Source organism: Trematomus bernacchii, unplaced genomic scaffold, assembly GCF_902827165.1.
Source record: "Trematomus bernacchii unplaced genomic scaffold, fTreBer1.1, whole genome shotgun sequence".
Taxonomy (NCBI): Eukaryota; Metazoa; Chordata; class Actinopteri; order Perciformes; family Nototheniidae; genus Trematomus; species Trematomus bernacchii.
Genome location: NW_022987733.1, coordinates 1,699,376 through 1,716,431, shown reverse-complemented (window position 1 = coordinate 1,716,431; position 17,056 = coordinate 1,699,376). Strand labels below are relative to the sequence as shown.

At 40.8% G+C, this 17,056-nt stretch overlaps 1 protein-coding gene across 1 annotated transcript in view; it reads right to left on the bottom strand.

Annotated features, from left to right (window-relative positions):
- Nucleotides 1–17,056, bottom strand: part of sh3bp5b (SH3-domain binding protein 5b (BTK-associated)) — a 33,851-nt gene that overhangs the window by 4,169 nt on the left and 12,626 nt on the right. Inside the window, exons 4-6 of the mRNA XM_034145902.1 lie at nucleotides 6,014–6,178; nucleotides 5,078–5,208; nucleotides 199–241 (exon numbers count right to left, since the gene is read on the bottom strand). Of these exons, the coding sequence (XP_034001793.1) occupies nucleotides 199–241; nucleotides 5,078–5,208; nucleotides 6,014–6,178 (339 nt within the window). The remainder of the gene's footprint in view (nucleotides 1–198; nucleotides 242–5,077; nucleotides 5,209–6,013; nucleotides 6,179–17,056) is intronic.

The window sequence follows — 17,056 nt, the reverse complement described above, 5'->3', positions numbered from 1 at the left end:
TGTAAAATGAAACGTAACCACAGCACGGCTTCTCGGGAGAGTCAGCTGTTTTCTGAGTGTTTAGCTGAAGGTATGTAACCCCTGGTCGAGCTACACAGCTTCATAAACATCTGCAGAGAGAACATCGTACTCATTGTGACCTTCAGAGGAGATGAAGGAGGAGAAAGGGAACTACAACTAAAACACAGCGTCACGTACCTCCAGCTGCAGGTAGCACTTGGCCTTCATCTCAAAGTAGGGCCTGCAGAGGAAGAGGGAGGAAGAGGAGGAGACCATTAGAGGAGAGACAGAGTAACCCAGAAAACAAGCAGTACCCACAGCATCACCATGGTAACCTGGAGGAGGAAGAGGAGGAGGGGGGGGAAGAGGAGGAGAGAGTGGGGGATTAACAGCTGAAAACACACTGAGGACAGGAAAACAAAGACTCTGAATGTCAAGGCTTTTTAAGAAAATATATAATAAACACTACATACTGATATGAACCTGAACATCAACAGGAGAGGACTCTTTAAAGTAGAGACACTACATACTGATATGAACCTGAACATCAGCAGGAGAGGACTCTTTAAAGTAGAGACACTACATACTGATATGAACCTGAACATCAACAGGAGAGGACTCTTTAAAGTAGAGACACTACATACTGATATGAACCTGAACATCAACAGGAGAGGACTCTTTAAAGTAGAGACACTACATACTGATATGAACCTGAACATCAACAGGAGAGGACTCTTTAAAGTAGAGACACTACATACTGATATACACCTGAACATCAGCAGGAGAGGACTCTTTAAAGTAGAGACACTACATACTGATATACACCTGAACATCAGCAGGAGAGGACTCTTTAAAGTAGAGGCACTACATACTGATATACACCTGAACATCAGCAGGAGAGGACTCTTTAAAGTAGAGACACTACATACTGATATACACCTGAACATCAGCAGGAGAGGACTCTTTAAAAGTAGAGACACTACATACTGATATACACCTGAACATCAGCAGGAGAGGACTCTTTAACAGTAGAGACACTACATACTGATATACACCTGAACATCAGCAGGAGAGGACTCTTTAAAGTAGAGACACCCCATACTGATATACACCTGAACATCAGCAGGAGAGGACTCTTTAAAGTAGAGACACTACATACTGATATACACCTGAACATCAGCAGGAGAGGACTCTTTAAAGTAGAGACACTACATACTGATATACACCTGAACATCAGCAGGAGAGGACTCTTTAAAGTAGAGACACTACATACTGATACACACCTGAACATCAGCAGGAGAGGACTCTTTAAAGTAGAGACACTACATACTGATTATACACCTGAACATCAGCAGGAGAGGACTCTTTAAAGTAGAGACACTACATACTGATATACACCTGAACATCAGCAGGAGAGGACTCTTTAAAGTAGAGACACTACATACTGATATACACCTGAACATCAGCAGGAGAGGACTCTTAAAGTAGAGACACTACATACTGATATACACCTGAACATCAGCAGGAGAGGACTCTTTAAAGTAGAGACACTACATACTGATATACACCTGAACATCAGCAGGAGAGGACTCTTTAAAGTAGAGACACTACATACTGATATACACCTGAACATCAGCAGGAGAGGACTCTTTAAAGTAGAGACACTACATACTGATATACACCTGAACATCAGCAGGAGAGGACTCTTTACAGTAGAGACACTACATACTGATACACACCTGAACATCAGCCGGAGAGGACTCTTTTAAAGTAGAGACACTACATACTGTTATACACCTGAACATCAGCAGGAGAGGACTCTTTAAGTAGAGGCACTACATACTGATATACACCTGAACATCAGCAGGAGAGGACTCTTTAAAGTAGAGACACTACATACTGATATACACCTGAACATCAGCAGGAGAGGACTCTTTAAAGTAGAGACACTACATACTGATATACACCTGAACATCAGCAGGAGAGGACTCTTTAAAGTAGAGGCACTACATACTGATATACACCTGAACATCAGCAGGAGAGGACTCTTTAAAGTAGAGACACTACATACTGATATACACCTGAACATCAGCAGGAGAGGACTCTTTAAGTTTGTAACTATTTTATGGTCAAGGTTTATTTGAAACAGGTGAGTGGTCAGTCCGGGTCAGACGATATATGAACTTTAAACTGTGGATCTCAACGGGGATTACCCATTAAGTAATAAGGCTTCTTTTTTTACATTTTAAGTTTCTCTTCCTGCATCACTGCATCAAAACATCCGTACACTCACTGTAGTTGCTCAGAGATGCACTTCTGCCTCTGGGAAGCATCAGTAACTGTTGGTGGCTGACACAGGGATTTAAGAAGGAGGAGGGGGGTAGGGTGGGGGGTGGGGGGTCTTATGCAACATTTTAGAATATAAACTAAAGCTTTACTGAAGGACAAGTTCATAAAAGTTCCCTAAGCTGCAAACAAACATCCTCTTACTCAGCAGGGAAGTTACATTTCCTGACAGCATTTAAATAAAAAAAGGCAGACAGTGAGAGGTTTTCATCTGTGCACAGAGACCGGGGGCTTTAACGTCCATAGCTTTAATTTAGGGTTTATTCTTTTCAGGTATATATATATTTAATATGATAAATGCTTCAAATTAAAAATACCCTGCAGTGCAAACAGTGTGCAGTTGAACCACTGTGTTATACTTAGTTAAAGTACATCTAGATGCTTATTTGCATGTTATCCCCAACATGTACACTTAATGTGATCACTGTCTTTCTGCAGAAGAACATTAAACTAATATGGATTCCCGCACACACAAAATCCAACTTAAAATGTATTTTAATTTCAGATAATATTTCCAAAATGTAGGTTTTTTTCAGTGACGAATCAGTGAAGAACTTGAACGAATGTTTTGCATCTCAAATACGTGTCTGTCAGTCGATGAGAACCGTGAAGTTTTGAATTTTTTGAACATGTGTAAGAAATTAGCTCAGTCTTGTTCAGAAATACTGAAATATTGCAGATGGGAGTTCTTTTTTCTACGTTTTCATCTCGAATAAGTCACCTGGAGCAGTACTGATTCTGGGTTTTAGCCACAGCGGCTAAATTGTTTCCTTAAACTAGTGAAACTGCAGGAGGACATCACATTGTGAGAGTCCAGATTAACCCAGACTTCCCCATCAACACCTGACTGTTTCAAATGAAATACACACACAGGTAGAAGTGGTTTAGTTTCTCTGCTTCAGGGAGAAACCACTTTCTTTCAGAGGAATAGAGAAGAGAAACCTGCTCTTATAAACCGATCCGGTGCTGAAAGCTGATCCGACCACGTCAGGCCGAACAGCTGGATGTGACGTTCAGAAAACCAGAAACCTCAAAAAGTAACAAACACAGTTTCACTTCACAACAGGGTTTCAATACAGAACGGAGACAAGTTTCTGGACAACAATCGTCAAGTGTCTGTGTTTTAATGTAAACAGGACAATAGATATGTCGCGTTGTTGTCGACACCTCGCTGTGACAGTAAAATAAGTCCTAAAAGAAATCCAGAGGAAGCTGAAAATATAATCTCCATTGAGTGATTTAAAATGAATACTTAGATAAAGTAGATTATTTATTTCCTAAAGACCCAGAATAGCCTTCTTTTAACCCTGGAATACGCTTGACTATTTGGGCTAAACTTTAGTTTTTAAATAGGATTTTGAGGTTAACTCCTTGATAATTTGTATATACAAAATGTAAGACTTAAAGGGGCCCATTTTACAGGCTTTAATGTTAAAAAAGGTCATATTTATTTTACAGAGGAAGCTTAATATAAGGAGAGGAAGATGCATTTTTACGAAACAAATACTTCATAAGGAAGACTTTTAGCTAGTTAAAAAACTCTGATACAACAGCATGTTAAAGAGTCAAATCTTATATAAACGTACGCTTTTTTGGAAGTAAGATAATGTGTTATCACAGCTCACGTAACGTCTCCATCATTTGAGGATAAAAATCAATTTTTTTAAATCGCTGTTTTACAAAAAAAGGCATACCATTTTGAGCTGATCTTTGATCACCTGAAAACAATACATCAAATTGTCAAATAAGAGAACATTTCTTAGTAAAAAATACAAAGTAATAGAAATTCTTCACTTGTCCTAACGTTTATTCTCTAGATTTCCAAAAGTGTTTTTCTCTTTTATAAAGTGGCCCTTAATCTCCCAAAACAACCAGGTGTTACAGGTGAAAATGCTCTCAGCTGCCTAACCCCTAGATTCCACCGGGTCCGTCTGCGGCGCGTTACGGGCGCGTTACGGGCGCGTTACGGGCGCGTTACCGCTGCGCCGCGGTGCTCACGGCGATCGCGGCGATCGCGGCCACTCTAGTCAATGGGTGCTATTCCACCACACGCGGCGCGTTACGGCTCAGAAGCGTCCCAGAAGCGTCCCAGAAGCGTCCCAGAAGCGTCCCAGAAGCGGCTCGGCGCAGGGCTCCTCTAAAATTAGGATGAATCCTATTTTTGTCGCGGCGCAGCCGTAACGTAAGGTCGGGCAGGCAGGAAGTGGAACCTTCAGAGCATATATAGCATATATATATAGATATATACACACACACAAACTAATTTTGCAGACCCTATCCCTCCGTAGTCTTTCAAGTAGGAGGAGAAATGCCAGCGTTCTCCTCCGGTTTACAGGCACTGTGTAAATTATATATATAGAATAATTATGATGATGAATGCATTTTTTTACCACTAAAATACAGCAACACATCTTTGATTCATGTCGTTTATAACTGGAATATTACAGTTTTTATTAACTTTGTCTGTACAAAGTAGCCTGTCCAGGAAATATGCCCAAATCAACAAAAACTGCGAGCCGGCAGGCAAGACGCTCCGCTTCTGAAATGCTTCTGAAACGCGCCTGGTAGGGTATGACGCCGGAGGAGGCCGGACCAAAACCGCGGCGCAGCCGTAACGCGGCGCAGACGGACCCGGTGGAATCTAGGGGTAAGTGCTTTTTTCTCTCTGCCTCATTATTAACAATCATTAAGCCGTGATGTGTTCGCTGGCAGTGGGACAGCAGACACTTACTTGGACTTGCTGATGGTGCGTTTTAGTTTTTTCTCCAGCTGCTTCATGCGGTTGATGGCCGCCGTATATTTGGCCGCCGTCTCTTTGTGCACCAGCTCGCTCCTCGTCTTGGTATTCTCCGCCTCCATCACCTGTGACAGCCAATCAGAACTCAGCATCAGCCAATCAATCCCATTACATAATATATTATACATATTTAGTCTTTTAAGTGTCCCATTGACTTCACATCGCAGTGTAAAAAAAGGGTGACACGTGTAAAATAAGTGAGCAAGCAATAATGAAATAAAAACGGATTAACATAAAACAGAATGCAAAATATTAAGACATAAATATACACATACAATATATTGAAATATAGACAAAAATAATGAACAACAAAAATATTCATCAGCTAACTAAACTCCCTCTGTTTTGAGCAAGCAATAATGAAATAAAAACGGATTAAAGGTCTCCTATCATGCAAAATGCACTTTTTGGAAAAAAATACGTGTCCCCGGTGTGTCAGGGAACTCACAGTGTCAGAAAATAAACCCTCTCTCTTTTCCTCCGTACCCAAATCTCTAAAAACGGGGGAACAACGGAGCTGATCCAGATTTGCGTCCGATATGACGTAATATCGGAAATGTGGGCGGGCTTTACACTCACGGGCCAATCAGAAACGTTGCTATCAGAAACAATGAGACGTGTTTTGGACGTGATATGGTCAACAGGGCTGAAACAGAGGGATATGAGGGATGTCTAAAATGCATGTTTGGTATTTGAGCAAAACACATCATAGACATGTTTTTTATATATTTTTATATATCTGAGACCCATAATATATGCCGAAAAACACCATGATAGGTGACCTTTAAGAGCAAAAAATATCGAAATATAGGAAAATAATGTACAACAAATATATGAATCAGCCAACTGAACTCCCTCTGGTTTCCTCACCCTCTGCGTGGCGTGGTTCAGCATCTCCTGCCAGGCGGAGTCAAACTGCCGGTGGTCCTCCTCCAGGAGGCGCTGCTCCGCCAGAGAGATCGTCTCCTTCGCCGCCCGAAGAACCTCCGACGCTCTCTGGAAGTCCTGAGTGGAGCTCTGGGCCTCCAGCTGGGCCTGACGAGAGGGAGGGGGGCGTCAAAAAACTGATGAGTCATCGGTTCTTGCCGTTACTCTCTGTCAAAGCGTCTATGAGTTTTTATAAAAGCGCTATATAAGTGTCATGTATTATTATTATTATTAAAGTTATTATTAAAAACTGACGAGTCATCGGTTCTTTAATGGGTTCAGTGGCTGATCATTTATCATCATGTCTTTGAGCATTAGGAAAAGCACTATAAAAATCCCATGTATTATTATTTATCATTCCAGGAGTTTCATCCAGAGGAGGGAGAAGTACTCAGATCTTGTACTTGAGTAAAAGTAGAAGTACTCAGATCTTGTACTTGAGTAAAAGTAGAAGTACTCAGATCTTGTACTTGAGTAAAAGTAGAAGTACTCAGATCTTGTTCTTGAGTAAAAGTAGAAGTACTCAGATCTTGTTCTTGAGTAAAAGTAGAAGTACTCAGATCTTGTACTTGAGTAAAAGTAGAAGTACCAGAGTGTAGGAATACTCTGTTACAGTAAAAGTCCTGCATTCAAAATGTTCCTCAAGTAAAAGTAGGAAAGTATTATCATCAAAATATAGTTAAAGTAGCGACAGTAAAAGTAGTCATTGTGCAGATTGGTCCATTTCAGAATAATATATATGATATGTTTTATAATGATTGATCATGAAAGTGTTCTCAAAGCTGGTAAAGGTGCAGCTAGTTTGAATGACTTTGTATACTGCAGGGTAGCTTGTGGATTTACTCCAGGTGGAACTAAAGTCTGATTTAACACTTGATTAGATTTCACATCATTCATCCAGATCTGTGAAGTAACTAAAGGTATTAAATACATGTAGTGGAGTAGAAGTACAAAGTAGTGAAACATTGAAATACTTAAGTTGAGTACCTCAGAAAGTACTTGAGTAAATGTACTTAGTTACTTTACACCGGGTTTTATCATATTCACACACCAGATATGTTCCCTGCAGGATTTCTGTGAATCGAAATTTAACTTTTAAAGTCATTCTCTGTCATTTATAATATATTTTACCTGGAGCAACTTTTATTATTTGAAACTGCAATATATCCTTTTCTCATACGAAGCAATAAACGTCTGGATGTCGACGCCTGAGGTCGTTTGTCACAATACCAAAATGTAACTTTGATGAGATACCTGCCTGAATATCTCTATATCGAAACGACACGACGGGAAAAACACCAGCAAAGATAAAAGGGATAACAGATGAATGAACACAGAAAAGACTGTGTAACACCTGCTCTTTGGAAAGAACACCCATAACATTCATCTGTTTGCAACTCATCATATTCCAATTACTGTATATAGACTATTCTGCACTATTTCTATTATATTCTATTTTATTTTCCTGTACTATTGTATCTGTGTTGGAGGAGCCTAAGATGTTCATTGTCATAACTACAGCGATGTACACATGACAATAAAAGCCTTGAAAGTTGAAGAACTGCACAATAACCATCCCATCATATCAGTGATCAGCAGTTTCAGAGCACAGAACCTTTCCTCTGCAGACTCCACATGCTCTCTGTAATGTCATTATCCCTGATCTTTAAAATGCCAGCCCAGCGAAAAGCAGAACAGCCTCCTTCTTGTTGTTGTCACGTGACTGTCTTTGTGTTCCTCGCTGCCTGAATGCCCTTCATGAAGCTGTGCTCTGTGAAAGACCCCTGCTGCTCTAGCACAGAAGGATTTGGAACAGAAAGCAACGTATTTCCTTTTTCTCTCACACCTTGCACCAGCCACCATATGTGCACTAGCTTCTCTCTTGTCCTTCTTTCTGGAGCAGATCAGCTCTCTGCTTCTCGCCTGTTTCTGCTGCAGACAACAAAGCTGTGTTTGAACAGTTGTTTAGCTGCACGTCACGCTAGCATTTAACTCAAAGAACAGCCGAGAGTGACAGGCGAAGGATAGAAAGTCAGTCCAAGACCTTAAAGAGGCCCTCTTGTGCTCTTTTGTGTGTTCCCTTTCCTGTAGTGTTCTATAGGTTTCAGTGCATGTAAAGGGTCTGCAGAGGCTCAAATCCCTGTGTTTTCCAGAGGGAGTCCAGCACTGAAACGCTACAGGTTAGCATTGTGTCATGCTAATTCTGCACATTGATTGTGATTGATTACATGTGGCATGCTAACCAGCAGCCCATGGACGTCTCATGATAACCTGCATTAAAGGCATGCCTACACACATAGTATTACCATGTAGCTCATGGGATGGGTTGCAGCTTAAAATAAAAGGAAACTCTAAACAAAATGAGCCAATTAGAAAGCTAATTGGCTACACAACATCAAATATTGTTTACTGACCCAGTTTGCATGAATTATCTTTTTGTTCAGTGCTGGTAAAGAGCTCAAATAATATCATTTACCATGGTCGTAATGCAAGATTCAGTGTAGTTGTTTGCAATTAACACCTTACGTTTTTTGCCCCTTCAACAATGCAACATACACACTACTTACAGAAAAGTAAATACATACAATAGTGCATAAGATGGTGCAAGAAAAAAGCAGTAATTAGCAGGAATAAGTAAAGCATATGCATGTTAAGTGGAATGCGAGCTGTATTACAAACGGCGCTGTGCATTATTAACAGTGACAGCCAACATCATGAGGCTGTGTTTGCAACGACTCGCCTTTAAACTGAAGATCTGGGGAAATATCTGAGTTGTTTGTTTCACCCGTCTAATGACTACAGACTCGCAGTTTGTTTGTTTATCTTTTCCCCTTCTCCCCCCATCCTCCTCCTCTTATTCTCTGTCACGTTGTTTATCAGAAACACATCCTACCCCCTCCTCTCCTCATCCTGCCTCCCCCCCTGTTCTCCCCAGTTTACAGTTTAAAATGTAATCCTTTAACATCCTCCATTTATCTCCATCTGGTGACAAAATGGTTTGAACCGGATATTCTTTTAAAGTCTTTGTTCGTGTTTCTCATGGTTTTAGGAGTTTCATAAGTGCACTAAATAAAAGCTCCCGTCACATGCAGCATGTCTGATTGTTCACATCACAAAGGAAGCACAACAACAACTCCTCGCTGTTCTATCTTCATCCACTCGTCTACCTCCATCACATCAACATTTCTCTCCTCTTTTCATCCGTCACTTGAAACATTTCTGCCTCTCTGCACGACAACAAATCTAAATCTTGCCAAATATCTGAGTCTAATATCTAATGTCAGAATATGTACTCCTGATATAAGACATAATAACTTCAGAAGTGACACCGCAGTGAGATACAGGGTCTTGTTTTTAGACAATGCATCATCTTGTTAGGTCAAACAATGTTATTTTGAGTTGTATCTCAGATGAAACACATATTTTTTTTACATATTTATTAGAAAATCACCAACTAGCATCAGAACACAGAAACACTTTTGAGTATTTGCGACTTATATTGTAACACAACATTTCCTGATTCTGGTGAAATATAATTCCAAATTAATTCTCCCAGCTAATTACAAGATGTGATTTATCTAAATATCCCTTCTTATTTCACGAAATGTTACCAAGCACATGTTCACTTGCTCTATTGGCAGATTTGTGAACTTATTTCAAGTGAAAACAGCTTGTGTGTCGGGTCTCTCTCTTGGCTCTCGTTTCTTGCTAAATCTCCCCCTCTCCACACACACACACACACACACACACACACACCACACCCACACACACACACACACACACAACCACACACACACCACACACACACACACACACACACACACCCACACACACACACACACCTACAGCCACACCACCACACACACACACACACCACACACACACACACCACACACACACTATCACACACACACACACACACAACACACTCAACACACACACATCACACACACACACACGACAACACAACCACACGACAGCACACACACTACTCACACACACCCACACAACACCACACACACACACACACCCACACACAACACACACACACACACACACACACACCACACACTACACACACCACACACACACACACACACACACACACACCCACACACACCACACAACACACACACACCACACCACAACCCAATACTACATACACAGCACACACACACAACCACCACACACTATCAGTAGTGCCTGCCTCTGTGGCCTTAACGTCTGATGAGATGTGAACGGCCTCACAAACAGGCCGTAGAGAGAGAGAGAGGAGAGAGAGACGAAGAGAGAGAGAGAGAGGGAGGAGAAATAGCCTTCAGAGAGAAAGAACAACCAACAAGAAGATGGGAAAAGTGAGCAATAAAAAGGGAAAACTGGATTTTATTCTGACAATAAAACACTATTGAAGAGGACATATATGCTAATTTACAGGTTCAAGAAACTCAGGGATTTACATGCACTAAAATCACACTACAGGAAATGAAATGAAAAACCCTTAAAAGCAGAGTAGGGCCTCTTTAACCTCCTGAGTGTGGAGTGTTGCATAAAAGCTTGATTTTGAGCCATGGTGCAAATCCATCCTTTCTAACTGATACTTATCTCGCTGGCTCAGAGCTTTTCCCCTCTTGACAAGAAAATGCATCGATGTAAAACGCTGCCAACATTCAAGCAGACTGAACCATGGCCAATGTTTATCTTAATCAAGACTTGCATCATCGCATTTCTTACCACAAGAAATCTCTTAAAAATCATAAGCCCATCTGCACATCTATTCCACGTTTGCTTCAGTCCACATCCAAATAATACACGTTGTTATCTTGAACTCAATCTGTCTAGCTGTCTTTTATAAATCTCTCTCTCTCTCTCTCTCTCTTTCAGCAGGCGTCCGCTCGGCTGCAGCCTCTCAGTGTGAAGCTGCTGGTTTAAATTAAATCAGCTTCTTCCACATTTATGAGGAGAGACTGAGTCATCATCCACTTTCATTTCAACGCTCCATCCTAATGCAAGACCTGAAGAATGATCAGAGTATTCACTGCTGCTGATCTGACCTTCAGACAAACAGAATAACCAGCGAACACAAAGTGGTTCAGCTACAAAATATAAAACACACAATTTAAAAACAGTACTGCCAACGAATAAAACTGCTTTTGTAAATTGGTGTTTAAAAGTTTAAAGGTGTTTTGGAGCAGGTGCTATAAACGTGAATCAAAAGTGTTTAGAATTTGATTTCCTCACATCTTTTTTTAACCAAACACAGAAAAACAAACTCATGTTTCCTGACTGCTTTATTTCCATCTCCAGCCTAGAGTCTTGGGAGGCGACGTGGAATGAAAAGTGAGCCCGATGCATATTTCATAACGTTAAAAAAAAAACATTTTACAGATACAGCAGCGCTGCTCTGTCCCTGCGGAGTCAGCACTTTAAAACGTGCGTCTTTCAAGCGACGTGAACTCAAGCGATCACTCTGAAAACTCTTCTGCCTCGTCACCCTGACCCACTGCCAACACAGAGAGGAAGAGAGGAGCTTAAAGCTTTTTGATTTTAACGGGAAGAAACGTTGGTAGTTTGTATGAAGTTCGCAAGTTTTAAATCATGCAACTTTTAGTGTGTTCACCCAAGTGTGCTTGAAGAATAAGAGTCCTATCTTCTAAGATATTCAAGGATCGGTCATCAAAGGAGTTAAAGATGAGATATTCTGCTAATATTCAGTATGTAGTGCCTCTACTTTAAAGAGTCCTCTCCTGCTGATGTTCAGGTGTATATCAGTATGTAGTGTCTCTACTTTAAAGAGTCCCTCTCCTGCTGATGTTCAGGTGTATATCAGTATGTAGTGTCTCTACTTTAAAGAGTCCTCTCCTGCTGATGTTCAGGTGTATATCAGTATGTAGTGTCTCTACTTTAAAGAGTCCTCTCCTGCTGATGTTCAGGTGTATATCAGTATGTAGTGTCTCTACTTTAAAGAGTCCTCTCCTGCTGATGTTCAGGTGTATATCAGTATGTAGTGTCTCTACTTTAAAGAGTCCTCTCCTGCTGATGTTCAGGTGTATATCAGTATGTAGTGTCTCTACTTTAAAGAGTCCTCTCCTGCTGATGTTCAGGTGTATATCAGTATGTAGTGTCTCTACTTTAAAGAGTCCTCTCCTGCTGATGTTCAGGTGTATATCAGTATGTAGTTTTGTATAGGGATGCCAGCGATTATTCGATTATTCGATTATTCGTTACAGTCTCCATAATCGAATATTATTTTTAAAAATCGATTTTATTAATATATTTTTTTTATTAATATTTATGTTTTTCTTTTTTTTCCTGGTTTGGTTTCAACCAAAATATAGACTAATGCTAATAATAGTAATAGTATTAATAATTGTAAATGACCATTGATCACACCACCAGTTTGTTTTACTGTAAACTTGGAGGAAGCCAGCAGCGCAGAGTGCAGACTGCTGCTGCAGCCTGGTACACACCGACCCCGCCCCGCCCCCTCCGTCGTGGAAGGAGGCGGTTTCCTTGAGTTTATGGCAAGCGTGGAACCAGATTACAGGGTCCCGGGCCGTACTCTTATCAACTGTCTCAAAGGTGTCGATAACCACCGACGGGTGGACGGCACTTACAACTAAATCCTATTTTACCATAACCTGCCATTATATCGATAGTGAATGGGAGATGAAGAGTGCGGTTAATTTAGCTGAGGGGCTCCGCAGTGCTCTGTGCCCTCGGAAAGGGTTTTTTCGGCGGCAGGACTAATCCTTAACCGGCTGCGCTCTCGCCTACACCCATACATACATACACATAAAGTAGGCTATTTATTTAATTTATTTCAATGATGCTATTATTAATACTGTTCTACCTGAAGAGCCCTTTTGTACCATGTACACGTTTCCAGTAAAAGAAAACAACGGAATACCATTTGTCAGTGTTTTTTTTTTCCTCCTCCCGGGAGGGGGGAGGGGGAGGGGGGGGTGGCGATTAATCGATTAATATTCGCCAGGGCTGTCCGATCTTCGATTTTGGTCATGGTCAGTTTCTGGCATCCCTAGTTTTGTACCTGTGTTTTTGTGTCGTTGCCACAACATTTGTTTGAGTCTACATCCCACATGAGGACAGACTGATGAATCATTAGCTGCCAGCGAGATGCCCGATATGCAGATGTGTATTATCGCTCTCTCAGAGTTACAGGTCTGTATTTAATCTCCTACTTGAGTCAAGGGCAAACGGAGTCTCCACCCTGGGGTTTCCGCCGCTCCCTCGGGTGCTGCTGGTTGCTTATCTGCGACCGCAAATAATGTGTTGCTTATCAGAGAGGGAGAAAGAGAAGGAGGGAGCACGGAGAGAAAGAAAAAGGACTTTCTGAACGTGCAAACAAAACAGTGACTCAGGAAGGAGTAGAAAACTGAACACAGAACATGTAGACGTGGAGGAAGGCAAGTGAAAAAGAAAGAGTCGGAGAAGGAAGGCGATGGAGTAATTAAATTAAGCAGGGAACACAGATAGATATTTATAGATTATAAAACAGATAAAAAGGCAGGAAGGAGGTGTTCAACGACGGTGAAAAGGCATAGGAGGTAAGAAAGGAAAGACCAGGAGTAAAAATATTAGAATAAACAAACAACAGGAGACAACAACAACATGAAGAAAGAGTTTAAGACGTCCTTCTTTCCCTCATCCAGAAAGATCCAATTCAAAACACACATCACACCATCAAAGCTCAACCTTAGAGCTAACAAACCAAACGTTAGACTGTGAACTGGCTCCAACACCGACAGAGTGTCTTTACTTTGAGATATATTTAGCTGGTGCGTCATCAAAGCAAAAGACACATTGTGTGAGTTCTGCATCATCGTGTCAGGGGGGCGAAGACAAGATGATAACAGCTTTATTACAAACGTTAGACTCCAACAAGCAACTGCTTGTGCTTCACTCGAGCAGCTCAAGCAGCCTTTTCCACCATCTGTACAGAACATTTAAATATTAATCACAGGTTATACTATGAATGTTGGCGATGACTATTGACTATTATCCCACGAGGAGTTCAAGGATGTCTTGTTTAAGATCTGAATAACTGGAAGGCAGCGGCTCAGCAGCAGATAGACGAATGAGCAGGAAACAAGACGAGATGGACAGATAACTGATAATACCTGCCAGGACATGTGTTCATGATGAGCAGGACGTTGTTTCCTACTGTAGCGACCAAAATCATATAGGGAAAAAAATGATAATAAACTTAAAATAACACTTTCACTGAGGCACCAGTTAGCGAATCTTACGCAGGGCAATGATCCAAGAATCTCTGTTTGTGCATTTTATTCCTATAACAAAAGTACAATGAACAGGCTTCCTATATTTCTTTCCTTTAGCCTTTCATATGGATGTATTTCTTGCTTGAATCACACTGTGGCTCTACTAGGCCTTGTCTTTTTATGCTGCTGCAACACAAAGATGTTCCAAATTGGGATCAATAATGTACTTCTTATCTTATCTTATCTACTCCCACCACCTCCACCTGTCTCCAATATATACAATTACACCAGGTGCTCTAATCACCCAGTGCCCAAACATGCCCAGACCCTAGGGGTTTTTAAATCTACTCTTAAGACACACTTCTTCTCCCTGGCCTTCTAGTCAGAGCGGAGCACGACTCCTGACTTTTCCCTGTGTTTTTTATATATCTGTTGTAATTTATTGTCTTTTATTGTGCTTGTAGTAATGTGTTTTTATTACATGTACAGCACTTTGGCTCGACCAAAAATCGCTTTTAAATGTGCTTTATAAATAAAACTTGATTTGATTTGATTTGATTTGATGCCTTCAAAATAAAAGCATAAAAAATACTTTAATTCACTTCAATAACGACACTAACATTTACTATAAACACTAACAGCAATAAAATAAAGCGATATATAGCTCCAACACCTACTTTCTGCTCTTATAGGTCGTGGTATGTCCACATCTGATCTAGAAGTTTACAATGTTATGTGCCATGACACAATTCAAAGGGTACCTGTACAAAGTGGTGATTAATAATGCTACTAGCAGCCGATGAGACTTGATCTGGGTCCTGGATTTCATTAATTAACAATGCTAGCAGCTGTGTGAGGCTGCATTTAGAATGAGTGGTTATTTGAGCTATATGCTAACACAATAACGATGCTAACATACTGACATTTAGCAGGTGCAATGTTTACGAGCTCAGTGTGCTCATGTTTATATTTGCTCATTAGCACTAAACAAAGTACAGCTGATGGGAATGTCTTCAGTTTTCAAGGTATTTAAATGTTCATTCTTACTTTCCCTTTTACCAAGAAAGACTGAAATGCAGGTTCAGTTTTATAACTTCTTCACATTTAGCTCAAACGTGACAACAGGGAAGATTGTTGCCCAAAACAATCTTCCAGTCTCTTGAACAAACAACCGGCCTTTCTCCCCTTCCACATCTGCAATATTATTCGTAAAGACATTCAGAGGTTTTTACTGTAGAGTAGAGTTCTCTGAATCTTTGGGTAAAGTAACTAACAAACTCGGTCTGCTGCTTTATATACTTCTGTATATCATTTTAAAATGGATGTATTTGGGATTTGGACTGTTGGTCAGACAAACCAACATCTGAAGACCTTCCACAATCGTCCAACAGTTCAAAGTCCAAAAGGAATCATCATAAAAATACTCAAAAGCCAAATAAAACCTCATCCAGGACTCCTCTTCCCAGGCTTACTTTTAAAAAGCAAAGCGTTGGCTGTAAATGCTCGGGTGTTGGACTACAGTGCGGAGAATCACTGCACAGATCAGATAAAAACTCCACTGCAGCCATCAGAGGGAGGAAAGACAAAGAGAAAGACAGTAAGTGTTGGGAGGGAGAACAGGGAGATACAAAGATCTGAGAGCAGAACAAGGCCAGCTTACCAACACTGACGTGTATCTCTCTGTTGACGCAAAGCATAACACTGCTAACTCTGCTCTGAGGGGAATTTGGGGATGAAGCACAGATAAATACGGCAGATGGGAAAAGGATTATGTAGGCCAGTGGATTCAGCCACTGAGAGGATAGAGAGGCAGTGAGTTTAAAGTCACGTGCTTCAAACGTCAGACAAAACCTGGATGTGACATTTAGACAAATGAGAAAAATGTCCTTGAACAAAAATACATGTTCAGGTAGAAACAGTTGCAGAATGTGAAGTATCTATCCAGCAGAATAACAACCGATAATGAGTCCAGAAATAGACACTTGTTTTGTGTCTCATTGGGCAGAGGAAACAGTCAGTGATGTTAGACGAGATAAAGTCCATGAGTTCCCTTTTTCAGTTTTTCTGATACAACAGATCCATCCTCTTTCTGGCTGCTTGACATCACTGTGTCAAAATAGACCAACAATAGTTTTACACGAGTACATTTAACACATCATTACAACGTTGTTAACCTTTGCCCAACCGATGCAACCTGCATTATGGATTTGATGGTAGCTCTGTAATTTAGCCAAGTACTAGTCTTTCCTTGGACTTTTATGTTATGTGACGACAAAGTTCTCCAAACTTGTATTCCGTTAGTTACTCAAAAACATGCATATGGGTAAAAAGCCAAGAAGGAGTTGAAGGCAAGAGTGAAAAGGTGAGTTTTGAGGGATTTTTAGAATGACGTGAGAGTGTTGGCAGATCGGACATATGTGTAAAAAGCCAAGACCACTGTATACTTAATCCTTTACAACTCTGAGTGTGTTTGTTGATTTTTGTACCCTTACCCAAAAATGTATTTTGCCTACCATCTGACATGATAGTAGAGGTGGCATCTACGTCATCTTAGTTTAAAACAGGTTAAAATAGGAGTATAGAGTAGGGCTGAAAAAGGAGAACTGCAGAGTCACTGCACAGGAACTCTTTCAGCAGTGTTTACACACACCATCATATTCAGTATTTATATCCCCATGAACACCTGAATGGCTCAGACAGCCGCATCAGAAGGTGTGTGTGTTTGTGGGGGGGGGGGGGGACTACA